The sequence below is a fragment of the Heloderma suspectum genome, chromosome 10 (assembly GCF_057233095.1).
Source record: "Heloderma suspectum isolate Gila_16-S chromosome 10, 16-S_ref, whole genome shotgun sequence".
In the NCBI taxonomy this organism is placed as follows: Eukaryota; Metazoa; Chordata; class Lepidosauria; order Squamata; family Helodermatidae; genus Heloderma; species Heloderma suspectum.
The window spans coordinates 43,930,549-43,958,048 of NC_139467.1; the positions used below are offsets into that span (position 1 = coordinate 43,930,549).

Below are 27,500 nucleotides of genomic sequence, written 5' to 3' on the forward strand. Positions count from 1 at the left end.
GAAAATTGGGAAGAATTTACTGGTTCTAAGAAAAGGGAGAACAGAATCCACTTTGAATGGTAACAGGAATCTTTATTAAAGGTGTTCTTTAGGCGTATGTTTGGCAGACATACGATGTACACGCACACGTTTATGTACACTCTTACACAACTCACAGAGCATCACCAAGCGCTTGAACCAATAAATTAAAAAAAAAAAGATCAAGGGTTTATTATCATCATGTAAGAAATGCCATTTCCCCAGAGGCAGGCTAGGACAGCAGTCTGGGGAATCAGAAACAAAAGCCAACAAGGACACAGCTGTCCTCACCATAGTAGAGGCAGTAACAATCAGTGTGCTTCTTCTCAGGAGGGAGCAGCCTCATACTCGGGCCTCAATGCACTCCAGCGTAGAGACTATCTCCTCTGGCCTGTGTCCCTCTGCTTGGGCACATTGGCCAATATGGGCACTTGGGCTCTCAGCACCTCTGGCATTTGGGGGATGCAGGCAGGCAGCAGTCTGGGGATAGGGGGAATCGCATTCATCCGAGGTAATGTCGGGCACGTCATCCGACTGACTGTCCGAGCTCTCCAAGTCACTACGGATGCTTTCAGGCTGTGCTAGAGTGATGTCCCAGGTTTTGCTGGCAACACAGTCTTTCTGCTCACAGCTTTGGTGGTTGCACATCTGTCCCTGCTCCTCTTCTGCTTCTTCTGCTTCTTCCTCCTCCTCCTCATTCTCTGCCATCTGGGTGTGAACATGGAGAGAATCCTCTGTGCTGCTTCCGCTAACAAGCTGGTAATGGCTTGGCTTGGTCTCTATATCCACCTGGATCTCCATGTTGTTACACTCTCTGTGGAGAAAGGACACAAGGTTAGTTCTAGATTATAACATTTGTTTTCAGAAGTAGCTGCCCTTTCCTAAGGGTTTTAGCAAGCTAACAATACTAACACAGTTCTTAAAAGCCCAATATATATGATATATTATGTCATTTCCAATGGGAAATGACATAATATAGACTGGGATTATAGACTGAGGCACATTCAAACAGGCAGGAATAGCAGATGACAGCCATTCCTGGGCTGTATCACAGGGCATTGAACATTTACATTCTTTTCTATATATAAGCATGGCATGTGGAAAGCTGGTATGTCAGGAAAAATGGTTGTAGCTTTGCCTTCTCCCTGACACAGCAGAGGAAAGTTTGTGTTTTGCTTTTAAACATGGCAGAGCAAACATGTGACCCTCAACCTGCATATGAAAAAGAAAGGTATTACCATACATTGTTTGGCATATTTAATTTAGCCCTGAAATACATCTGAACCCCTTTTGCTCCAAAGACAAAGATGCCACTTGCCGGGAAACACAAGCAGGACGGTGCTCTTACACTCATGTCATGCCTATGGACCTCCCATGGGCTGGCCACTGTGGGAACAGAAGGCTGGAATAGAGGGGCCTTTGGTCTGATCCAGCATTGCTCTTGCTATGTTTACATCACCATGGACGACAGACACATCAACAATGTGGCCCCTACCTACCACCATGCTGTTACGTGCAGGAGACCCTGAAGCTACAAGACACATAAAGAGAGAGTGGTTCTCCATTATAACATTCTACAACCAATACAAAAATAGAATGGTTTACTCCTGCAAGTATTTGAACTGTCACTCAGTTTCAGGTCCCTTCCCTAGTTTTAGGTCAGGGATGAGCAGAACATAGACCTCCAGATGTTTTGGACTTCAACTCCCAGAAGCCCCTGCCAGTACAACTAATGGTCAGGAACGCTGAAAGTTGATGTCCAAAAAATCCTGAGGTCTACTTTCTGCCCATCCGTTTGAGGTCACTCTTAAAAACACTCCACATAACTTTATACAAAAGGTATTGGTAACTTGCCACCTGCCCCAAGCCAAGCAAGTGACAGCTGAAATAGACTGACACACAAATGTAATGTGAACAGAAACAATTTGGCAAACAAGATCTCTGAAAAGTTACTGTTTAATGAAATTAGGATCAAAATAATGAAGCATTCACCACATGTATTTTTAGTGACTTATGTCTTGGCTTCCAGTTAATTTTTCAGTACACATTATGAAGTCAGTCCCTCTAGTTAAAGAGAAATATATGCTATGATATTTGCAGGATCTCCTAGCAGCCCAGGACATGCCTTCTTGAATACAGAGTACACAAGTCACATTCTGTTTCCATATAAATGCATCAAAGGGAAGACTCCTCTTGCAAAATTAAGTTATTTATAGAAAACACATTATTGGGACTCTGCTAAATGCACTAACAGGCTCAGAACCTGAAGTGATGGCTTTTCTTCAGAGACCATCGCCTTTACCCCAGTGTCCTACCAACTGGAATTGACATACCTGTCCTGGGGATTATAAGAACTAATAATGGAGCCTGCCATTGCTCGTGTGCTGGCATTGTCACTGATGGCTCCAAGGCTGACTGAGTCCTTTGGGAAGATCTCTTTCTGCACATCAGCCTGCACTTCCAACCTGGGCAAGAGACAGGAATTAAAGGCTCATTATGTCGATGTCGTTTTCCCCAATCCCACTTAAACCGAGGCAGAAAACATACATCAAGAAGTTATGTTTTGTCTAGTCAAGAAGTTATTTAAGACATCTTGAGAATTAAGCACCAAGTGATTCAGTTTTAAGTAACAACTTTTCACTCCATTCTTGTCTTCATTTGGCTGAGCTTTAGCTTTATGTGTTTTTCTCTTGAACAGCATCAGGGTCATGTCTGTGTCCATGACTCACACAGTTCCTATGTAGCACATGTTTCTGTACATTCTACAGTCAGATTCCTGGCTACAGTGTGGGAAGGGTGTCTGATTACACAGCCACCTGACTTGGAAGCTGGTTCAGAGGGAAAAACTGTGGTGTAACCTTATGAATCATATGGCAAGCTCTCTTGTCATTGTGCCAAGAGGATGTTAAAAGGCACTGTATGAAAGAGGACAGAGAAAGCTTTTTAACTCTGTTAAGGACCCAGTTCATTTTGATTTCTACAAGATAACCATGGAGCCAGCACAGAAAGCATTGTAGCATGGCAATAACCACTTGGGGTTGTACAACAGAAGCAATCGTGTGTTCTAACTTATGACTAGGTCCCAAACCTCATGATACTACACATGCACACATATGCCATGGCTGGAATGAATTTACCTGCTGTACTTTCCTTTTCCACCCAGAAGCACTCCACCACTCAGAGTGCCTCCTGAGAGTGCAGCAAAGCTGGCAGTCTCACTGTAGTTGCCCTGCATGACACTGAGTCCGTCGGTGGGGCTCCCACTTGTGCTCAGCACACTAGTGAGACCCTCAATGCTGCTCTCCCCAATGCTGGGGTTCTTCAGAGCTCTCCAAGCATCTGCCACTAGACCAGAAAAATATATATGAAGGAACATGAGGAAAAGGTGATTTGACAGTGCCATTCCTATTCTACTATACTACGCAGTTAGAGCTACATATATAGAAGTAGCACAATGACACTGAAATACCCGAGTGATTTTAAAATATTTTCATCTTTATCAAATTGGTGCAGCACATGGAGAAATATGCATGTAAAAATGTTACTTGCACTCTGTGTATGCGCGCACACGCACGTGTGTCTCTCTATACTTGCACACAAGAGAGAAATGGGCTTACACTCTCAAACTGGATTTACAAACTCACCCCACCAGAATTACCTAATCCGCCCTAACTTCTGTGTTGAGCACAGCCCTGGTTGTTTTCCATCCCAAGATTAAGACCACAGTGGGTTCCTGCTTTACCTGTAACTGGCCCATCATCTTCATCAAACTCGATTTTAACTCCTTTTCCATTGGCTGTGCTAACTCCACAACCACCACCTCGGCACAAAGAAATTGGCACAACTCCATAGACATAGGCCAACATAATAGGGACTCCAATCCCTGGGGAGGAAAGGATGAATGTTATTAGGAAACAAGAATTCCAAAAGGTAGGGAAGTTTCTTCAGTACAGAGCATTGCACCCCAGTATAAGGAGCTTCTATCCAAGTACTGTTTCCAGTCCCTTATAGAAAATAATTAGTCCCATAGACTAAGACCAACAGAACGTTGGAGGAGCACGTACTGCACTCATACATACAGGAGCGACTGACTGTTAACCTGTAAATGCTCTTCTTTCAAGTGGCCATTTGTGGTGTCACAGTTAAGTCTTGCTCCTGCACAGAGCATCTACAGAACGTTCTAGAGCTCTAGGCAAGGAATGGTACTCCATGTGCCCTATCTGTGCATGCCAAAAGGCCAATATGAACTTCATCTCACTCAGATATCTTCTGCCCACCATGGAAGTGCCCAGAAATAGACGCAGGATGTCAGCAGCTGAGAAGGAAGATGGATTATGCTGACTGCACACACTACTATTTGACGAACAGCAGTTACATGTAAGTGACCTGACTTTCTTTTTTGCAGTCACTGTGCTGCCCCATAGCTGAGTGATGGATAAACTAACATAGCTGGACATGGATATTCTTACATTACTGAAAGCCTCAGGAGAAAAACACTTCCAAATGCAGCATCAATATATGGGCATGATGTTTAATGAACATGGATAGGATGGACAAAGTTTTGCAAAAGTCCAATAAAAACACCATGAAAATATGCTGAGGAAGTAGTGATTTTTCAAGTGGAAGATCCCTTAATATTTGTGGCTACAAGCTGTTTGGCCAACTGGTAAAAAAGAGTGGTACTAAGAACAACCAAACAAGAGAGCTTTGCAACCAGTTTGCCTTTGCACTAAGAGTCACATCAAAGATTGTTCTTGCAAAAATCCTTGGTTCTATGCAGGCAGAAGGCAAGGACTCAACTGACATCCAACTGATCCTAGATGTGTGCAAAACACACTTCCAGTTATCATTAGGCTGGAGAGGGGGGCAGATTAATGAGTTTATATCCTGGCCAAGGTTAAAAAGTGACGTCTAGTCAAAGTACTACCTTGTCTTCATGAAAAGCAGGTCAAAATGCAAAGCTGAGAGTTCACTTGTACTCTAGAGAGATACAATCGTGATAAGAAGAAGCTATTTTGAGTAAGACGTCTCAAGTCACAGGTGCTTCAGACGATACGGAAAGGAAATCATTTTTGTTATGCCTGAATGCCCCTGAAGGATTCAATTCAAAATGTATTGGATTCAATAAAGCATACTTCTCTGCACCTGGAGGATTCTTCCTTTCCCTCAAAAGGTTGCAACTATGAGGTGTATAACTACAGGGAGGCTCCACACTGGTGCAGGAGCCTTAGCAGCAGATTACAGTTCAGTGAAGTTCTTCCAGGAAGTTGTTCAGGGGTGTAAAAACATGCCACACCCTTCTATAGCAGGACTAATTGCAGAAACATTCATCCAGAGGGAAGAGATTGAATGTACTCCCAAAAGCAGATGCAAAAATATCAAATGCTGGGCATAGGTTCTAAACTATGAGAAGCAGTAAATATTCAAAAGTGGGTCCATTTTCCACTATAAGACCTCCAACTGAAAGGTTTCTGTTCATTCAGAAATATCTACTTTAGTTCATTGGAGGTTCTCAAGTTGGGATGTATCTACCAAGCTGCACAACCAAACTGGTGAAGAATGCCAATATTCTCCCCATCTCATACCTGCTCAGGAATGAAAGCATCTGCACTTGTTATTCAGAGCGCAGTGAAAATTTATGTGTGGAGCATCTCTTATATTAGGAACATGGCAACTCTGAGAAGTCCCATCTATAAGCACCATTGCTATCACTACTTAAAGCATCTGCCAAGAGACTGTTGTTGGTCCTGCAATGTACTTTGATCAGGAATATAGAGTGACATATGCAGCAGTCCCAGAGATGCATCACTTCTGTGCATGGAGTCCAGGAAGCTGTACCTCCCTGCTTGTTACTGTAATATTTGGTGTTGATGTTGTTTATCACCACCTGCACTCTCTTAAGATAGAAGCACTGCTAATTCCAAATGATTGATAAAGGCAGAATGCTCTAAGGGCTGCCCATTTGGTGATGGTATGGTCTGCAATGGCATCTCCTACCCCATAATGATGCACATCTATTGAAAGAGTCATAGTAAGGGATGGAAAAGGAAACAACTATCTTTGAAGGAGACTGGATTTGAGCATCCACCTGTGCAGAGAATGAAGCACATCAGAAGGCACAGTAAGTTCTGTTCATCAAGACGTGGTCAAAACAGGGAGAAGAACCAGATTTGTAACAGTCACATGCAAAGATGAAAACATGGGTGACAGCAATGCTATGAGACCTAAGGTATGCCAGACTGGATATAGAAGAAAAATCTGATACTATTTAAATAATGTTGCATGTTCAATCCTGTAGGAAGCAAGTTCAGAATCTCATAAAATCCAGAACAGCCCAATGAATGTGATAGATTATAGCAGTTCCAACATATTTGTATTTGTTGACAAACACCCTGAGAAAGAGTTGAATACCCTTCATTAACCAGGGTCAAAATGCTGCTTCCAAACGGGAAAACTAAGATCCTTTGTGACAAAAGAGTGTGGTCAATAATGTTTTGTAAAGGCTTTCAGTGCTGTAGAGATTCTGAAGGATTGGACATAATACCAGTAAGCAGGAATTACCAATGAAAGTGAAGGATCTACAATGCTGCAGCTGGATTATGCAAAAGTAAGCATCCTTTAGACCTACACATGCAAACCATATAGAATTATCAAGGATATCAACAGGATGGTTAAAGGGAACACAGTTTCATAATATTCTCTACTTGTAATGAATCTGGGCATGGATGTGTAGAAATCGGTGCGGGTAGAGAACCGTCCTTCACAAAACTCTTTAGTAACTTGCAATAGTGCAGACAACACAGGGGATGACACTGGAGTAGCTGTCCCCGAAGAAACAAGCTGAAAGATCAAATCACAGAATGGCAGTTGGGCTTTTCAGATCTTGAGCCCAAGACATTTCACTGCACCAAGATAGAGGTCCTGAGTTGGGTAAACTCAGTTGGGAATTGGACAGGGGAGGGCAAACCTGTTGGTTCTGCTGGATCTCTCAGTGGTTTTTGATACCATCAACAATGGTATCCTTCTGGGCCAGCTTGCCAGGATGGGACCTAGGGGCATGGTGTTAGTGGTTCCAGTCCTTTCTGGAGGGCTGGTTCCAGAAGGTGGTGGAAGACTACAGTTTGATGCCTTCACATATGGTGTCCCTCAGGGTTCTCTCTTGTCTCCCATACTATTTCATATCTACATGAAACTGCTGGGGGAGGTCATCCAGGATTTGGGGATTCAGTGTTATCAATATACAGATGATACCCAACTATCTCTCATTTCATCTCACTCCAGGAAGGTTGTTGAGGTCCTAAACTGTTTCCCGAAGAAGGCAATGGACTGGAGGTAGACAAACAAATTGAAATTTAATCCAGACAAGACAGAGGTGCTTATGTCACTGAACTGAGAGTCAATCAGTGTTGAGTGTGCTAACATTCCCCTTGAAAATGCAAGTTGGCAATCTGGGGTTTCTTCTGTACCTGGCCTTGACTCTGGATGCCCAGGTCTCTGCTGCAGCCAGTTGTGCCTTTGCCCAGTTGTGAATGATGTGCAAACTATGCCTTTTCCTGTTGAATGCAGATCCATCCATGATGGACATGCCTTAATTACATCATGTCTCAGTAATTGCAATACTCTCTACATGGGGCTACCTTTGAAGAGTATTCAGAAACTACAACAGGTCCAGAATGTGTTGGCCTGATTGTCAACAGGAGCCAAATATAGAGACCATGTGACTCCTTTGTTGAAACAGCTGCACTACCTTTTGTTTCTAGGCACAATTAAAACTGCTGGTGATGACCCTTAAAGCCCCAAATTATTTTGGACCATGATTTCTGAAAGACTGCCTTTCTTCTGTATGAACCTGTCTGCCTATCAAGACCAGGGATTGGGACCAGGGAGAGGGCCTTTTCAGGGCTTGTGCCTAGGCTTTGGAACTCGCTTCTGAGGGAAGCCTGTCTCTCTTCGTTATTAATGACCTTTCACAAGTTGGTAAAAAACTTCCTTTTTAGGAAAGCACTTGGTTTGCAATCATTTAACTGTCTGTTTTAAATATGTATTTACTGTTACTGTTCAATATTTTATTGTAATAGACATTTTAATGGGAATTTATGGCTTCTACCTGTTATCTTTGTTAGCCACCTTAAGCTCTCTGGAGGAATGGAAGAATAAAAATGTTTTAAACAAAGAAAAAAATGAATTAGCTTAATGTCTCTTATGATGTGGTTCAGAAAGGGTTCAGAGATGCAAACTCTAATCTGGGGACCACCTAGAACCCTACTCAGTCAAAACAGGAGTATTCTTCACGATGAGGAGATGCCAAAGGTGATTCTATGGGCAAGTATGAGGTCAGAATCAAAACTGAAATCAAGGACACAGTAGACTATGTAGGAAAAAAGAGAAGATGCAACGTAAGAATTGACACAGAACTTGGAAAGAGGAACCTAGAAATAGGTACCAGTCTAACCATCTGAGTAGCAAAAGCTACAGAGAGTTCATGCAGCAAGAAGAATCTATTGTGTCACAGATAGGGCTAGTAGACAGAACTAAGACTCTGCTTTTGGAAGTAATGTAATACAATGATACAGAGGACAAAGGTACAGCTTGATTAGACAAACCAACACCACAGCAAAAGATAAGCACCAATGAAGTTATTGGGTGGAGGGCTGATACAACGAAGGATTAAAGTATCAATAGGAATGAAGATAGTCTCAAGCCAGATGGGCTTCCCTTCAGATTTCTCTAGGTACTGAACTTGCTCAGGAATACGTAGAATACTCTCTTGCAGTAATCACAGTTATTCAAAGGAGTAGCAATAATTTTCCTTTCCAAAACTGGACCCCCAAAATTGGCCGTCTGAAGCAGCACTGAAGGCAGGAGATGTTGTTTACAGACAAAGAAGATGAATAGGCACTGTAGCATCGTTTGGGTGAAGTCAGAAGATAGTGCAGCTGGAATGGAGGCCAATTTATGAGCCTCAGCTGAAGCCAGGACACAGCTACATCAGAGGAGGTAGCAGTCAAGGCTAATTTCTAGAGCAAGACACATAATCTAGACAAATTTGCAAGCTTATCTGCACATTTCTGGCAGCAGGGACAATCTTCTATGTTGGAACCTTCCACAAAGCAAATAGGGCAGCCGCTATGTCATCTAATGTAGACTTAAGACTTTACCCCAATGGCCATTACATTTTTAAAGTAAACTGCTGCAGCATAGCAGCAGGAGTAGCAAAAATTTAGTCCCTACAAACTAATTCCATAGAACAATAATTGTGATGGCATGACCAGATTAATTAAACCAACAGAAAAACATCATAGCTATATAGTGGCAGATAAAAAAATGTTTGTTTCCCTGACTCTCTCTAAGACCTCACGATGCCACTTTTGCAATGGTTACAAGAGAACTGAGTGGGGAGGCACTCCTCAAAGCATGCAGAGATAGGGCAACTCTCTCTGCTTGAGGGGAAGGGCAGGAACACCAGCCCCCCAATAAGCTCTAGAAAAGTCTTACATCCTAATTCTAAATACATTTCCACATAATTAAGTTCCAACCTATCTAAACTTGCTTTGGGGTGGTGGTTGGAATTTTTTAAAACCACTGTCAGGTTATAATGGTAGTCAAAGCATACCCTCATGCACTTCATAAACACAAACCTCATCTGCTTACCTACACTGACAGCAGCAATGACAGGCGATGCTATCACAGACAAGGTTACGCCACCAGTGATGGCCAGGTTCCTCTTGTGCTTAGAAGTTTTCTTTCCCTCATATCTGCTGTGAATCTGGGAATCAAGGAAACAGGCAATTCAACAAGGAAAAGCATGTCACTTATGCAGCTTTGAACAGTTTACAGCATAGGAAAGGAAACTAACGAAAAGGCTAATAGGCTCTGAAGAGATGGAAGTCTCACTACACCCCAAATTTTCTCAGGTTGGCAGAAAACAGAGCAGGGACAAGCAAGGGTCAGTAATAAGAAGATGTCCTGGGGAGGTTACTTTTCTAATCACGAAACACTATACATGCAAGCTATAAACATGCAGTTAGTACCCACCACAGATCTGTTCTGGGGAAAGAACACCAGCCCCAAGTCTCCTAATGCAACACTTTTCATTATCACTAAGCTGTCTCCACTTTTATGGCAATAGCTGACCATAAAACGCCCTCTAACTTATCAGGGGCAGTTTGCAGAACCACCATCACCATCCCACCACAAGCTTCAGGCTTGTACGTTGTTAGCTTCAACATATGCATCTTTTATGCTTACCTTTCTCCCAACATAAACAGGGATGCCAATGACCATGGCTGGAATAGCAATGCCAGCAATGAGGGAAATACCCACTGGGGCGCCAATCAATGTTCCGAGCTGCCAGAGAATCTTCTTTTTACGACTCCATGGCTTCTTGCCCCAGAATGTGCAACCAGAAGGACTGCAAGAGATTTATAGTTGGCCCTTAGGAGGACAGAATTCAAAATGGTGGGAAGGTGGATGTGTGCCTACAGAGGTCCTACCAAACCTCTTTTTCCAAGTAGCTAGAAGTGTCTAGAGAAACCAAGTGGCTACTCAGCAAGAGACATTTCCCCTCCCTCCCCAATCTTGTTCTCCTCTCAAGACCCAATTTCTCAGTACAACAACACAAATCACTATACCTGTTTTGCTGTACTCACATCATAATGGATTCTGTGTGCATTGGCTGGTGCGGGTTTGGGGACACAAGCATGCATCAAGAAACACAGCCTAGTAAGGCAGAGCAGATGGAGAGCATTTTGCTCTCCAACTTACCTGAGGTAATGCAAATCAGAGATTTCCTTCATACACAGCCAGCAGAACTCACAGCCACACACAGCACAGGTCATGTGATTACAGCTGCCATCGTTCATTTTGATGATGTAGGCACTGCAGCGCGGACATGGCTTGATGTCATCTGCTATGGAAGTGAAGAAGGAAAACTAGTCAAGTTCCACACAACTAAAATATATTCCTAAAAGCAACTGAAATTCACTGAGATCTTTCATTGTAAGAAAGGAGGGGAAAGAGGAACCTACATGGTCTTACTCTTCCAGCCCATATCTGTTTGAATGGAAAAACAGGGCTTAAATCATCTGGCAGCCCAAGCCTTGGAAATCCCATCAGTTTCAATATAACTGACTGTTCAGGATCATAGCCTTAGTCATTAAAAGCATAAGGGTATACTGTGGCTGACAAATAATTAATCCCTGATTATTTATACATATTCTAGACAGAATAGACAAAACTGCACAGGACCACAGTTCAGTGGCAGTACACACATTGTGTATGCAAAGGGTCCCAGGTACAATTTCTGGCATCTAATTAAAAAGGATCAGGTAGCAGGTGATGCAGAAAGATTTCTGCCTGAAACGTAGGAGAGCCACTGCAAACTGGAGTAGACAATACTAGACTATATCGACAAATAGTCCAACCTGGTATAAGGCAGCTTCCTATGTCCTAAACTCTACCAAAATGCACTGCTGTTGTTAGCGTGCAAATCTAAGAATGAGGTTTGATTTTAGCTGAGCACTTTTTGTTATGTCTGAGCTTCAAGCATCTTTCAGAATTCACTTGAAATAATTTGATATTTTAATAACTTTAATTTTTATGTTTTGTAGCAGAGTAATTCTATAAATTCAATTAATTCATACCAAAAATGGTATATTAGCATGGGCTACGGTGGGAATCTCCATCTGGCCATACAAGTTTATTGCAATCATTACTAAAGCACTGGGAGCTTTCAAGCTTCTTCCCTGCCCAAACCTATTTGCTTCTCAAAATTTGGTAACAATACCAAAACCATCAGAAATTTGACATATACTAGGAGGCTGATTTGAACCCTTGCAAGTAGGTAAAAGGTCTTTAGTTCAGCAGCAGCCAGATCAAAAAGCATAAGGAATGGGCAGTATGACTAGTTATGGCTTTAAAAAGCCAAACTACATATTTCAGAGAGGAGGCTTTTATTTATTACACTGCTTTCTTGCCTTTCTTCCTTGGAACTCAAAGCAGCATAACTATGGTTTTTCATCTAGAAAAATGGCATATGTCAATAACAGTCACAAATTTTGCGAATTTTCCTTTAATTGTTTTTATATCCTAAACGGATATATCCCTTTAGAAATAATCTTAAAATATTATATATAGTGGCAATTGGGCCATACTGCTAAGTACACTGGCATGCAACTGTGCTTAGGTCCAACCTCTTAAATGAATGAGTGTAAAATCACAAGATTCAACAGAACCCCACCCCACAAACAAGCAACCTGCACAGCATGTCAGGAAAAAATAAGGTGAAAGCAATGGAGATAAAAGATATGGGGCTGTTTATGAGAACTTTGGGGTATAAAGGCTGATAATAACTTTTATAACTAACAAATACTAATAGTTGATCCTATAGGCTAAACTTGTTAGGAAGGTGAGTATACTTTGTACAGAAGTCATGAAAATATAGTGGTGCGAGAGACACTAGACTGCACCAAATCACCAGGTTCTATGTCAGGTGTTAAAGCCCACACTTTGATCCCAGAAAATACACCATCAGCAGGGAGAGCTCTTCCCCAGAACTTCAAACGCAACTACAATAGCAAATAGCAAGAAAATTGTTAATGCATACCTGGGCCAGATTCTTGTCCATAACTGAGGCCTGAGGTGTGCTTTGTCCGTACCCGCAGAGTTTGTGCTCTTTGCTGGCGGGCCATGTCGCAAGTCTGGTTTGGGTGCCATATCTGTTTGCAGTGATAGCAAAACTCAGTCTGGCAACCTTCTCTCTCACATGTCAGTTTGGGGCAGCTGGCACACCCATAGGCAATAACAGCATAACTGTGGAAAAAAGCAAACACCAAGATAGTTAACCAGGCAAAAGCAAATGGCAGCACAGTCTTCTCTGGAATGCATATTGACAATACTGAATGAAATATGCCTACACAGCCCATCCTCTTTGCAAAGAACTGCTCAATTCAGCTGTGATATACTCAAGCCTAGCTCTCTTACAGATTTACATTGTGACCTGTATCTGGCTGAAATGTAGTTAACTTCTTTGATGCAGTATACATCAGCAAACTGACCTCAGTAATAATTAACCTTTTGCCCAGAGCAAGACCCTGACTGACTCATTTGTAAAGCACCCTAACGGCTCTGAACATGGGAGGCCTGTTATGATGTTAGGTTTCCCAGCTCCCTTAATGACTTGGAGTTTGTACTTTGGAGACCCTGAATATACCTGACAAACTGAACTATCTTTACTGGAGTACATGGGAAAGGTAAAGAGTAGAAGTAAACAATTAAATCCCTAGTCATGGAAGCCCTCCCCAACTCCACAAAGAAGGATCTGCAATCCAATAAACACAATCTGACTAGCCTTTTTTCTCTTTTATAACCCCCCCCACACACACACACACAATTTAACAGTAACTGGGCCCAGTTAAGAAAATCACCTAGTCTTTTACTTGTAGGATTGCAAGCTCAAAATACATTTTGTGAGTCTATTATAGACTACTGCCTTTAAGATACTGCCCTTTAAAAAGCTTTATACTGTTCTAATGTAGGGGGAAAGGCTGGAGTTCATCCTTAAAATTCTGAAAGGGAAGGTACGCCACGTCACTGCTCACCTAACTGATTTAAGGCTGAACTCTTTGCTGCTTCCCTACATGCAAGGTCTGTGGTTGGTTTGCCTGCTTGTAAGCCCCAAAAGGGTTGCCTTGGGCGAAGAGCATGCATTTTGCACGCAGGATGGCAAAGTATCTCATAAGCAAATTTTGAAAGTTACCAAGTTTATAACAGTTGAGTGCCTTGAGCCTCAATTCTTCTTTTCCTCACCTGATTACCTCATTTCCCTTAAACTGAAGGTCTGCAGATAATGTATAACCTTGTTCAGAGAAAGGCTAACTTTCCATGCATTTCCTGGAACTCATATGAAAAAAGCCTCCCCCCACCCCAAATATCCAAGAACACTTAAGATGGGAGTTTTAAATTTTTTAAAATATTTACAAGCCACCTTCCTGGACCAAGTCCATCCAAAGCAGCAAACAAAACACAAGAATAAAATAAAAATATGGTATAATAAACATTTGAAATTTGACAAATACAGAAGTCAACAATTCATTAAAATATAATGCGGTCAGCATAAAAACATTCCCAGAGCCACAGCAACAAACATCACTAAAACAGCTGCATGACAAATTCCACACATTAATTAAAAGCCATTTAAACAGGTAGGTTTTCAAAGCCTTTTTAAACATCACAAGCAAGAGCCCAAACATGCAAGAAGGCCCTGCCCCAGTGCTCAGCAACCTAACTGATCTTAAAGGCAGGCCAACAATATGGAACAGAGAGCAGTGTGTTTGTCTGAACTTGACTGTTTAATATGTATCCAAGAAGAAATCCAAAAGTATACCTAGAAGGAAACTTTTAAACTCTACTAGATACAATAAGAGATCCTTTAACCTATTACCTCATTTTGCAGTACAAACACAGCCATCTATACCTAAAAACCAAATTCCAGTATTACTAGTATTTCCCTCTAGCAGGGACGGGGAACCTCTGGCCCATGGTGATTCCCCACCTGGCCCACTGAGGCTTTGGCTCTTTCCATAGATCCCTCTACTATAGGGCCTGTAAGGTAGCTTAGCCAATATTACCTCTTTTCTGATTTCTCTACATATTCAGAGTCTAGGTGAATGTAACTCACAACAGTATCAAGCTTTATCTAATAGCTCTAACATTTCTTCTACACACCTGTTGGCTACAATCTCTTGAGATGTCTTTCACAATAGCATACTCCTCCTTTAGTTTTGTCATATAATCTAGGCTTCAGTTCAGCCTTAGATACCTTGCTGGCTCCTCCTAACATACATTACTGTTTCTAAAATATCAGCAGGCATAGAAATGTTAGACTATACCTCATGCATTTTATGGCCTTTTGGTCTCACTGTTTACTTATACGACAATAAATTGATTAGGCTTTAAAGAGGGGCCACAAGACTGTGTCTCTTCTGTGTTGCTCCAACCAGCTGCACTAAACAATTATAAGAGCTAAAAAAAAATGTTCACTGAATTCTTCTACATGGTAGAAGGAGAAAAGCTGGATCTCTTTAGAAGAAGAAAGCACCACCATTTCAAAATGGAAAGCATGTATCTTGATTAAACACTGTGATTTATTCCAAACAGTCCTAATACTTCAGCCATGTATTAAAGCAGTAGCCTGTTAGCCATAGGTGATAAAGAATTGCATGCAGACATGTAGAGCAGGCTGGCAGAAGAGGTGGTCTGTCCCTCCTCTGTGCACAGCATAGAAATGAAGCCTCTTCCTTTACGTCCAGCATAAAAATGCAATGGGTTGCTGCAGGAGGAGCTGAGCTCTACAGCCTGTCAACTAGCCCCCATCAAGCCAGTGACACTTTTTTTTAACAGGCTAATAAACTTTGTGGACTTGTTTACAAGGCTGTTACACCTCCAGATCTAGAAAGAAAAGTCTGGCTTCCAGGAAGTCTCTTCTTTTCACATTAAGTATGCCAATTGAAAAGATTGGGGAAAGATAAAAATGTAAGTCAGCAGGGTGGGCAACATATGGCCATCCAGATATTGTTGGACTTCAATTCACATCAGCCCTAACCAGCATAGCCAATGGTGAAGGATAATGGGAGTTGTAGTCCACAAGCTGCCCACCCCCTGATGTAAATGAGAAGGGAGAAGAGTTTGAGCTAAATGACAGATTTATCAAACAATATTATGCAGATGACATGTAGTTTTCACTGACAAATAGCAGGGAGGATATGTAACTCTTTGAACAAAAGACTGATGGCAGTTTAGGGATGAATGACGGTGAACAAACAGAGGTTTATTCCAGAGGAAAGAGCTGCTGTGGATAGGCAAGATCAATCTGAATAGAGGGTTAAAACTGGCATTAGATGAGGTTGCCCTCCCTCTGAAGGACCACGTGCGCAGTCTATGAGTTCTCCTGAACTCGGAGCTGTCTGCTGAAGTACAGGTGGCAGTAATGGCTAAGGGAACTCTTTATCAGCTTAGGCTGATACACGAGTACAAAGATCTAGAGAACGCACGTCTTGCCTCAGTTTATTTATTTACTGAATTTCAATACCATCCAATAGCCAAAGCTCTCTGGACGGTTCACAAAAACTAAGAACAAAGGTACAGCATAAAACAATTGAAAATATGAAAGCTTAAAACTACAATACAAAAGTACAACCAGACTAAAACCTAGCAGCAATGCAGAGGTTTAAAATACAGATTTAAAACAGCAGAGACAAAAGACTAGAATGTTAAAATGCTGGGAAAATAAAAAGATCTTCACTTTGTACCGAAAGGGGTACAACATAGTTATGCATTCGCTAATTACATCCAGACTAGACTAGAGAGGTAAGGGCCCAGATAAAAACCACAACAATTCAGGAAAAAAATAGTTTTTCCAAGAACTGGGGGGGGGGGGGGGTTCTGATAAATTGGAAAAATTGAACAGCTTTGGATTATGAAATATTTTCTTTTAGAATTTAAGGCAAGGTATTTATACATTGTTACCAAGCTTTTACTCCCACAAAATGATTTCTAAAAACTATGTAATAAGAAGAATTTTATAGAAAGACGAGAGATGTAAAATGTCTGGAAATAATGAAGTCACAGAATCACAGATTCATAGAATCATAAGGTTGAAAGGGGCCTACAACACCATCGAGTCCAACCCCCTGCTCAGTGCAGGAAGCCTGATTCCCAGTCATGGGGGAAATGTTTTTTTAATTCTCTCCATTAAGGTTCTCAGCAGTTATTTCTTCCATTCCGTATTAAAATTATAGAAATTTTGGGATGCTCCAAGTCATGTTCAGCTTCCAACATGCGAGTAGAGTCCAGACCATATCATAATATGGAAGAAAATGTACATTTTTGACAGTTTGGGTTTTGTTCTGCGGAGTCCTGTGTTCCTGGACTTGTCTTCCTCTGCCTCCAGTTCTTCCTGCTTCTTCTGCCTTCTGGATTATTCAGATGTTTCAGGGACTACTTGCTGAAGTTCCCTCTGGGCAGACATAAACTAAGAACCTAAAATATGTTACGTATAACTTGGTTTGCTCATAAAATTATCAAGTTTGGTATATTAAATTTTAAAAGTACAGTTTACTCAGACAGTAACTAAAAATTTACTGAGTTCACTTTTTAAAGTTTTCAAATATAATGATAATTTTATGAGCAAACCAAGTTATATATAACATAACTTTAGGGACATAAAGGCTGCTTTACATACTTAAAGTAACCTTCCCCAACTGGTGCCATCCAAATGTTTTGGACTACAATGCCCAGCATTCCTGACTATTGGCCATCCTGCCTGAGGCTGATAGGAGCTGAAGTCCAAAATATCTGGAGGGAACCAGGTTGGGGAAGACTGTCCTAAAGCAACAAAGAGACTTTAGGTCTGTAAAGACTGCTAAAAAATAACAGGAAAAAAACTGAACTGGGAAATGTAAATGGGTCCAAAATGCAGCTGCTTGGTTACTTGTCAGAGCCAGCTGGCACATGTTCCACTGATACTGTTCTTGTTGCACTGGTGGACAGTGCATTTCTGGTCCCAATTCAGGGTGCTGGTTTTGACTTTTAAAGCTTTAAATTGTTTGCGACTGGATAATCTGAAGGATAGCTTACATGCATATGAACCTGCCCATACCCTAAGATCAGCATCAGAGGCCCTGCTCACTGGCCCACCACTGAGATCAGATAGACTGGCAGGCCCTAGACATAAGGTGTTTTTCAGTGGTGGCCCCTAGCTTATGGAACCTCCCCCCAAAGCATATATGGTTAATCCTATTAGTGATGACCTTTAAAAAGGCATTAGGGAGCAATCCTACCAGGATAGGTGGCACCTCCGAACTCAGAGATGACCACCTATCCAAAGCGGGGCAGCCACCTGCATTTGTGGCTAGACAGCCAACTTCAACTGCCTAGCCACAGGAAGTTGTGGGGTGGGAAGTGGTGGCCAGACGACACACTGGATCGTCTTCCGAGCATGGAGCCATTCCACACTGCCTATGAGGCAGTGCGGGAGGAGGTGAAGGTCAGTTCTCAGGGAATCGACCTCAGAGCGTGGGCTCTGAGGTTGGTTCCCAGGAACTGACCTATCCTACAGCCGTCTAGCTGCTGACTAGCGGCCAAAGGATTGTGCCCTTAAAAGCTAGTTTACTAATCTGAAAACCTGCTTTGAGCAATGCCAACAGACATTCAGATTTAGTGGGTGGCTACTTGTGAGTGGGCCTTTTCTGCAGTGGCCCCCAAATTGTGGAATGCTCTCCCTAGAGAAGTCCATTTGGCAACTACTTTGTTGACTTTTTTGGCACCAGGAAGAGACCTTTTTGTTCTGCCAGGCCTTTAAAAAGTATTTTTAACTGCTGTTTGCTTTATTTTTATAATGTTGCATTTTAAAATAATCTTCCTTGGTTTTAGCTGCTTATTTTTCTCTTTTAAATGCTGACTTTTTGTTGCTGCTTTTAAAATAATACTTTTTAATAAAGTATGTTTTATTATTGGCTTTATCATTGGTTTTATCGTTTTTGCTTTTATTATGTAAATTACTCTGAGAGTTTCAACTATAGGGCGAGTCATAAAGTTAAGAAATAAATAAAATGTCTCACTGCTTTTAGCTGTGCTGTTTAGCAAGAATCGCTGACTTTTAGACATCAGCTTTTAAACTCTGGATTATAGGCTGTTGCTTTATATTTGGCAATTATATTTTATGCTAGGTTAAAGAAAGTTTTAAACGTATGCTGCTGGTTTTTCTATTTTTTAAATAGTTTTTAGTTTTCTGATATATTTTAGTTGTGTTATTTTATTGTAATTCATATTATATCTGTAAGCTCCCTTAAGGGGACACTATCCTATAAGGTGGCCTAGAAAAACCGTAAATGAATATTATACTACTTCATGGATGGGCTAGAACTGGCATCAGAGAACAGTGGCACAAGGGGAATATTCTTGCATAACATGAGTTCTAAGTTTCTGTTAGGGTCACAGAAAATAAAAATCACCTTCTTTATTCTTCTGATCAGTAATATTAATGCAATTCAGGTTGCATTACTGTTTCTCAGACATAACAACATGAGAACACTGGGATAGGTCACATGATTCACATCTTGTGAGAGCATAAGCAACTTCATCATGCCCAAGCACAATAAAAATTATTAAGGGCAAACATCATATATGTGCCTACCAAGTTGCAGGGCCAAAACAGAAATGGAGGTACATGCATATCCGTAGAACTGCTCTGTATTTCTAATATGTAAGAATGCCTAGCACTAGCAGAGAAAAATGATGCAGACAAGAAACATGATGTATTAACGAAAGCCACCTTTGATCACAGGGATAACTTTCAATTCATGGTAGGATACTGCAGCTAAAGTCTTACTCAACAACATTTATGCTTAAACTGGGAGATAAAGAAATATGCATGGCCATAACACTGCAAGTCACAAGAACTACAACTTTCTCTACCCATAGCATCTCTACTTCCTTATGAATGCTGTGAATCTGCAACCTTCCAGCTATGGTTATAGAGAAAGAACTTTTAAAAAGTGCCCTAGAAAAGCCTCAAAAAACAACTGCATGCCCAGAAGTGACTTCCAAGGTAGGGGGACACAACTTCCTGTCCTTCTTTGTGATTCCTGCTCCTTGCCACCTGTATCAAAACCCAGGTAATTTCTACTTGTCCAGCCCAATCAGATTCAGCAGAAAGAAAAATCCCTGAAAATGCAACGAGAATAAAGTATATTTAATATATTGGCAGTGTGCTAAGCTGCATAATTTTTCAAACTGCAGGATTTAGATTACTTTATAGCACACATGGCTCCAGATAGCCTGCTCATCCATGAAAGACTCATACCTTTTTCTGAGAGGAGAACCTGCATAGTGCCATCTGTAAGCAGCTGCCAGGGAATCCATACCAGCTACTGCCTTTTTTGTAAGCCTCATAATCTCTTAACAGGTGGGGAAAGAGGCTTTGACTATCCAGCACATAGATTCCCCAACTCTTGTCAGAGTCCCTACTAAGGAATTAAGTCCCCTCTAACAATCTCAGCCCATCAATATCTGAAAGACAACTGCTGCCCCACAAGTATTCTATTTCACAACCAGAATTAAATAGACAGCTGACTGCAGCAAACTCACTGACATAGTATTAATGACATACCTTTTAGTCTTTAATAGAAACCAAGAATGAATTTTCAAGTCTGCTTTCATCTTCTCATGTTTTGCCTCTGAACACCTACGTTGACTAAACTACATCTATTCAGATTTGACCTACCCCCGCCAGCTTCAAGTCAGCCACTTCCTGGTAAGGGAAGGCCGCAATTGCAACAGTAGCTGCTTGCCTTTTTTGTGCACACTCCAGATCTGAGAATAGAATGCACAAGTGGGGCCTCCAACAAAATAATGCAGGGTGGAATGCCCTTGTTCTGAGTTCCAGCCAGCCAGCTATGCCCTTTTCTAGGATACTCCATTCCCCATATTTTTTTGTTTTTTCCCCATCCAACAGTTAGTTAGCATTCCATGCCCACCGAGCACGTTCATTCCTTATTTATGTGTTCCCCTCCTCCTCCTCCTCCTCTACCACCACCACCACCACCACCACCCCATGTTTTCTAAAAACAAAACAAAAAAACACCTATTGCAGTTCTTCATACCTTGAAGTTTTTGGGTGCATAACCTTTGTAAACTGCTCAGAGAGCTTCAGCTATAGGGCAGTATAGAAATGTAATAAAGAAATAATTAATAATAATAAGTATCCATGCTCGGAGAAAGAGTTTGCTAATAGGATATTGCTCCTACCCTGGTTTCAGCTGGCAAGATGCCTTCCACCTCTCACTTCCACTAGCTGTGAGTGTGAAATACATGGCCCATCTTATTCATGCTCTACTGTACTCACTCAATTATGCCAACAGAATGAATTTTAAAGCTTTGAATTTTTTCCCAAGTTTCTGGGGAAAATACAAAGCAACAAATAAATGTCAGACAGCAGAATGACCTGACTACTATGAAAAAGGTAGTTCCAGATTTGTATGCAGATCTAACTGTGCACCAGAAGACCAGCATCACCATGGAAACACACTCTTGTGTTATGTCTGCTCTTTACCTCCCTAGCTAAGCCTGTCAATTTATGAAGATGCTTAACACATGGGTGGGATGCAGAAGTCATCACTATGTTGCATGCTATGTTTCTTGGAACATGATTTTGCTGTAATCTCACAGAAAAAGGTGGTATATGAAATGAATGGGACAAAGATTCTGTATCAGACATGTAAGAAGCAAAGTAGGAAACCAAATATTATCTTTCTGAGCAACAAAAACCACCAATAGCCATTAGGTACCACTCAAGACAACACACCTACTTATCTTGGCACTGTGTGCAGTTGTCTTCCATATAGATGTAACAGATATTCATTAGAACACATACCCCATCTCACCGTTGGTTCCAAAAGTATTCTACACCTCACCATCTAATACATTGTATCTACTGTATGCAAATGATATGCAAAACTACAACTGGATTTTGTGCCACTAATTGTACAATATTAATCTGAATCTATTATTTGCAAATGTAAAAAGTTGTATTGAAACTTTTAATGTTAGAATAAATCTGGTCTTTCCCTCCTTGTCTCCCTGCTTTCAGTCACTTGGTACGTGTGCCACTTCATTTTTAAATTAATCTCTGCAACCACGAGAGGTAATTTTTTAACAAAATTAAATCTAGATTCTAACAGTAAACAGCATGAAACCCAGCACTACCATGAAGCTTCTCAAGTTTGCTACAGAGGGTAGAGCACTGCAACTTCTTTTGGAATGTTTCTGAGTGATGTTCAGGATCATCATGTACAAACCGGTGGCTCAGAAAACAAGGGAACCAAAATGGAATATCTTATTTTACAAACAGCTAAATCACAACCTAACCTTCAGAAGCTTACCACAGCAGTAGCATTATCATAAGCAAGGCAAACTGTTCCACACTAGCTTGTTTTATGTTGTACATCCAAACTGAAAAATGTTGCAACAGCTGAGTAGAAGGACAGAAGAGGTAACAAAATCCTAGCTGATTTAAATAACACAGAATAACTCCATTACAGTATTTAGTGGAGCTAGCGCGTGGGTGGTGTGCTTGCTACCTTCAAGTTCTGAACGCCATTTATATACCCAAATCAAATGCATAATTTTTCACAAGGCGGTATAACTTTGGACTGCTGAATAACAATGCTCAACATCAGTATGTTTGACAGGAATCTACAGAATATGAGGCATTAATATTAATTAATTAAGTATAACCCCAAGACTATTTATAACTTCCATCACCATTTTAAGTTGCATGTTTTATAGGCAAATGCTGAAGAACTTAAACTTTAAGGCTTAAAGAACCTCTATTGTACTCTGTATGCTGTGCCAGAGAAACTTTGAGGAGGCTGATTTACAAGAAAACAGAAGTGAAAGTAAAAAGACTCCATGTTAATTTGCCAAGGGTCAGGCCATTTCCAGCTTATCTAACAGGATGTTGAATCACAGTGATTCAACATTTTCCCCCCATAGCTCTACACATTCTGGTCTGCCAGCAGTTTCATTTAGCTTTCCTTCTTAGTGGGAAGCCAACACTTACAGTTTCTCCTGCAAATGCAAAAGAGGATGGCGCAACGAGGACTGGGAAAGACTCACCGATTGTTGGCATTTTAGAAAGTAACTTCTGGGAGGAAAATACAATCACAGCCTGAAACCCAAGCAACACCCGGTACCTCCAGTATCAGAGGCAGTATGCCTATTTCACCAGTTGCTAGGGAACATGGTCAGGAGGGTGCTGTTGCACTTATGTCCTATTGCGGATTTCACACAGAAGCACAAATCCCTGTAAAGCATATAGTTTTGTTTACAGACGCATGCCCTTTACACATGAACAGCTCAATAACACAGCTTTCCTCCAATAACAGGTAAGAGGGTACAGTTTAACACACACAAAACCAACGAAAAGGGGCATACTAATCTTGTAAAGCATGTGCAGTTTGCACATCACAGTGGCAATTCCAGGGTTGTTTAACCCAGGAGCTGCCAGGAACAAGGAGGGCACGCAAGCCATTTCCACTTTTAATGAGCAACCCAGGAATGCCCAGGTCTTGGGTTGTTTCATGACGGGCAAACCCAGAAACTCTGGGTTGGTTCCTGAGTTAATTAAAAGCAGAAACAGCTCATGCACAGCTCACATGTCCCTCATCTCCACAATTTTCCTGGGTTAAACAGCCCAGGAATCGCCACCATGACCTTTGAACCTAGTCAATGTGTTTGCTGTCTGCAATGGAAAGGCTGATCTTACACACAACTTGTTTCCCACAAAAGGACCCTTTCATGCCTCGTGGCTGTCTTTCACAATTATCTAAGCCGTGTAAAGTGAGGGATTGCTCACAGATGCACTTCCCCATCCCCTATGTAAGTTTAGAATGTAAACCTGTGGGCAAGGTGCATGTTGATTTTAAAATCTGCATCATGCAGTCTCTAGTACATCTTAAGGCAGTTCAAAAATATCTGATGATTAAACTTTCACTCAATCTTTCAAAATTATAACCATTAAGCTGCCAAAGTAGCTGTCTTAGGGCGCAATCCTATGCATGTTTAGAAAGAAAAAAAGGCCTACATCTCCCAGTATGCTCCAGCCATCACAGCTGGCTGGGGCATGCTGGGAGATGTAGGCCTTTTTTTCTGTCTAAACATGCATAAGATTGCACCCTTAAGGAGGCTAAGAAATCTCTTTCTTTAGACTCTGAAGGGAGGGAGGAGGGAGTTCACCATATTCATACTGGCAAATCATTTCTGGACACTGCCTTGCTGGTATGCAGTATGCACATGATCAGCAGTAGTTCTGTCTTAAAATGACAGTTGAAAGATCCAGCAGAAGTTTTATCACCATTTCAAAGTAACATCCCCCATATTACCCTTAATCAATACAGGGGAACAGAATAGCCACTTTTTTTTAGTGTGGTGATAAAGCAAAGAGCAAGAGTAAAAATAAGTACTTATTAGGATGTATAGAGTGCTTTTGGGTGTTCAAAGTGTTTCCCATACATTTTATTGCAAAATTTATAACAACTTTGTGATATTACGCCAATATTGCAGATACGGTGTAGAGGCAAAGCAGCTTGCATAAGGTTACCTAGTGAGTTCATGGCAGAGGTGCAATTTGAACTATAGACTTCCTGGTTTATAGCTCAGGCACTACTCTACGTTACTTCCTGAATGAAGCAGTGTGTGAACTAAACAAAATATTGAGTCCTTCCATGAAACTCACCTCTCCCACAAAACCTTTCAAAACTTCCCACTAATCCCTCAAATCCTTATCCCCAACAGAAAAAAGTGCTCAAGGATCTGTAATCATCTACCATTATTTCATATCCATTCCTTATTTTTCCATCACTTCACTCTATTTTCTCCCTACTGTCATTTTAGACCATTAAGTTTACAGACTAAAATGACAGTGGAGAGAAAGTAGTGTGTAAATTCTACGGCAGGGATCTGTCTTAGTTGTTTTATTCTAACACACCATGTATACAGCTGGCATAGAAGAATGGCATAGCTTTAAAGAAATCCAAAGAGAACTAGCCTCAAGATGCTGAAAAACATGTTTTATTCTTTAGGAAGCCCAATGAGTTTTGGCCCAATATATTAGTAATGGCCTTCCTCAGAGGAATTCTTAATAAAGCCTTCTGAGAACTCTGTCAGAACTGTCTCATACATTTCAAGATAGACAGATCACCCTCAAGAATTCCCCTGAGGAAGGCTATTACTAATATATTGGGCCAAAATGCGTTGGGTTTCCTAAAGAATAAAACTAGTTTTTCAGCATCTTGAGACTAATTCTCTCTTTTTTTCTATTTATTATGGATGCTTTCCAGTTCTCTCATACTTCATACCTACGAAGACACCCTTTGACAGATGAAGTCTTAAACTGTACACAGCTCAGCACCGTAGCCCTCAAAAAACTTCTCTCCCCCTTCAAGTGCGAGTGCAACTGAGAAATGATGTGAATCCTGAAAGCTTACACGATGCCACGCTGCCAATCATTTGTTGTTGTTGTTATGTAAGTTTGATATGGTACCGAACTAATACAGCTAGGAATCATGGAGCCCCTGGTTTGAATGTGGTTTCAATCTCCCCTCTCGCAAGAGCCCGCTAGGTCTCTCTCTCGGCCTCAGCCCCCTTCCCTCTGCAACGCGGGGTGAAATCAACAGCAGCCTGCCTCCAGGGCTGTTGTAAGGGGAACCCGACCGCGCAGGCAAAACGCACCTCGCCCCCGCTGCCGCCGCGACTCGGCGCTCCTCCCCCCCGCCCCCCTCGCGCGCTCTCACCCGCAGTCCGGGGCCGGGCACCACCTGCAGTCCGGGTCTGCGGCCAGGCAGCGCCGGAGCATGAACTCCTCGTACTTGGCGACGAGATGGGGCGAGTCGCGCAGGAGGAGGCGGATGTCGGCCGGGTTGAGGCGCTCGCTGCACTCGGGGCAGCTGATGTTGACGCGCGACTCGGTGATCTCGATGCGCAGGTACTGGCGGAGGCACGAGCGGCACGAGCGGTGCGGGCACGAGAGCAGGCGCGGCGCGTTGCCCGCCGGCTGCCGCACCAGGCACAGCGGGCACTCCAGCTCGGACGGCGGCGACTCCTCGCCCTCCTCGCAGTCCGCGGCGGCGGACGACGACGCGGCGGCGGCATCGCCCTCCCCGGCAGCGGCCGTCGTCGGGGCGGGCGGCGGCGAGGCGGGCGGCGGCGGCGCGCGCTCCCTCGTCAGCAGCGCCGCCGCGGCCGGGCCGGGCCCCTCCTCCTCCTCCTCCACCGGGGCGGGCTTGGCCGGCGGCGGCTCCGGCTGGGCCTTGGCCCTGGCCCGGCGGCGGCGGACCCCGGCTCCGGAGGCCGACGACGACGCGGCCGAGGCGGCGGCCGAGAAGACGCTCTGGAAGCTGAGGAGGCGGCGGCGGCCCCGGCTGGCGGTGCTGCCGCCGCCGCCGCCGCCGCCGCCGCCTTGCGCCGAGCCGCTCTTCGGGCACTTCGCCGGCGGGGCGGCCGCATGGATGGAGGTAGAGCGCGGCGACTCCGAGTCCTTCTCCGAGCCCATCGCGAAGGGCGGCCGGCGGCGGCGGCGTCGCCCGCTCCGCTCCGCTCCGCTCCGCTCCGCCTGTGAGGTAAAGCGAGAGAGAGTGTGGAGTGAGGCGAAGGAAAACCGGGGCGCATGCGCAGACGCGCGGCCAACCGACCCACTGGCTGACTGCTGAGGCAACCCAACGGCCGCCCAGCCCCTCGAGCGCGCCTGCGCAGGCGCCACCGCGTCCATACGCGCCCTCGCTTGCCTCCCTCTCCCCCCACCCGTCCGCTTTCCGCGATGCGCATGCGTCGCAAGGGGGGGGGGACGGTGTACTGGGAGGAAACGGGAACAAGAACCGACATAGGCTGTGTTACGTTGCATACAGCGCACGCATTTGGAACGCACCTGCCTTATACGCGCACGTATTCGCGCACACGTATGTAGAAGCCGGGAAGTTAACGCACAAAATGAAGAGGTTATGGAAGATCTCAAGCTCACAAGGACTTTGCCACATCCTGTTATCAGAAGTTGGCGGACAGAGCCCCGAATCTTGTAACAGCGTTTCTGAGCATGTGCAGAATTGAACTGGACGTGTTTAATTATTGTACAGTGGTGTGCGCGTTTTAAATACAAACGCAGTGTGTAAGTCTTACTAAATAGAGGGTTCTACCCTTAAAGAAGGCTTAAAATCAATTTAAATAAATAAATACTCGGAAGTAATGTGGAGGTTTTGCAAGTGGGACCTGCAACAAATCTTAGCAGCGTGGAGGGTCCTGCTTAGCCTTGCAGTCAGCCAGCCATGCGCTGCCATGCTCCCCCTTCTCCTCCCCACAACAGACATGCAGCCTTCTGCAGCCACTGAGCATGCTCAGCCCTTTTTGGGATGTTTTGGGCTTGTTTTCCCCTTTAGGTTTTTTCTCTAAATATTTGTTCTACTTCTGCAAACCTCAGTGCTCTGCCGAACTTGCAAATACCTCTTCTTTCTGTGTGGGTGGTGTCTTTTGTCTACATAAACACTGGCACTCATGCCTGAACATCCAAAACAGAGGGAATGAGCAGACTGTGCCCGTAAAGGTGCATTCCCATGCATACTTAAGACAGAAAAAGCCCTACAGCTCCCAGCATTCCTCAGCCAGCATGGCTGGTTGGGAAATGCTGGGTGTTGTAGGAGTTTTTCTGCCTAAACACGCATAGGATTGCGCCTAAGATGCTCACAATCAATGCAACTTCAGGAATAACATCCAACAACATCCTTGGCATAGACCTGCTACAGTTGCCAACTGGCCACTCACCAGACGTGCCAATGCACTACCCGTTTCAAAGAAAAGGGAGGACAGGGCATCTTCACAGCTGCCTCTTTCTGACCCAAAGCTTGTTTCCCTCTGAGGCTAATGCCCACATGTCCTGG

General features: G+C 43.0%; 1 protein-coding gene across 3 annotated transcripts; it reads right to left on the minus strand.

The window, feature by feature from the left end:
- On the minus strand, positions 1–26,327 carry RNF19B (ring finger protein 19B). Of its 3 annotated transcripts, XR_014785195.1 has the most exons (10): positions 25,368–26,327; positions 12,623–12,828; positions 10,783–10,927; positions 10,267–10,429; positions 9,670–9,784; positions 3,761–3,901; positions 3,156–3,363; positions 2,352–2,483; positions 1,337–1,549; positions 55–832 (listed from the first exon to the last, which is right to left on the minus strand). XR_014785195.1 is itself a non-coding variant. In XM_084816135.1 (9 exons), exons 1-9 carry the CDS (start codon positions 26,123–26,125, stop codon positions 361–363), a joined length of 2,337 nt encoding a protein of 778 aa, XP_084672261.1. In that variant the 5' UTR covers positions 26,126–26,315; the 3' UTR covers positions 1–360. The 3 variants fall into 3 exon arrangements, 2 of the variants coding, with proteins under 2 accessions (XP_084672261.1, XP_084672260.1); XM_084816135.1 differs by lacking the exon at positions 1,337–1,549 and having other exon boundaries at positions 1–832; positions 10,783–10,924; positions 25,368–26,315; XM_084816134.1 differs by lacking the exon at positions 1,337–1,549 and having other exon boundaries at positions 1–832; positions 25,368–26,305.
- Between the last annotated feature and the right edge of the window lie 1,173 nt (positions 26,328–27,500).

Excerpts from the sequence above, each read along its gene's own strand:
- RNF19B (XM_084816134.1), bottom strand. The coding sequence starts at position 26,125 with ATGGGCTCGGAGAAGGACTCGGAGTCGCCGCGCTCTACCTCCATCCAT. Across the intron at positions 10,928-12,622 it reads TGGACAAGAATCTGGCCCAG|CAGATGACATCAAGCCATGT; the intron begins GTATGCATTAAC and ends TCACTTCCATAG. Across the intron at positions 833-2,351 it reads TCTTATAATCCCCAGGACAG|AGAGTGTAACAACATGGAGA; the intron begins GTATGTCAATTC and ends CTTTCTCCACAG.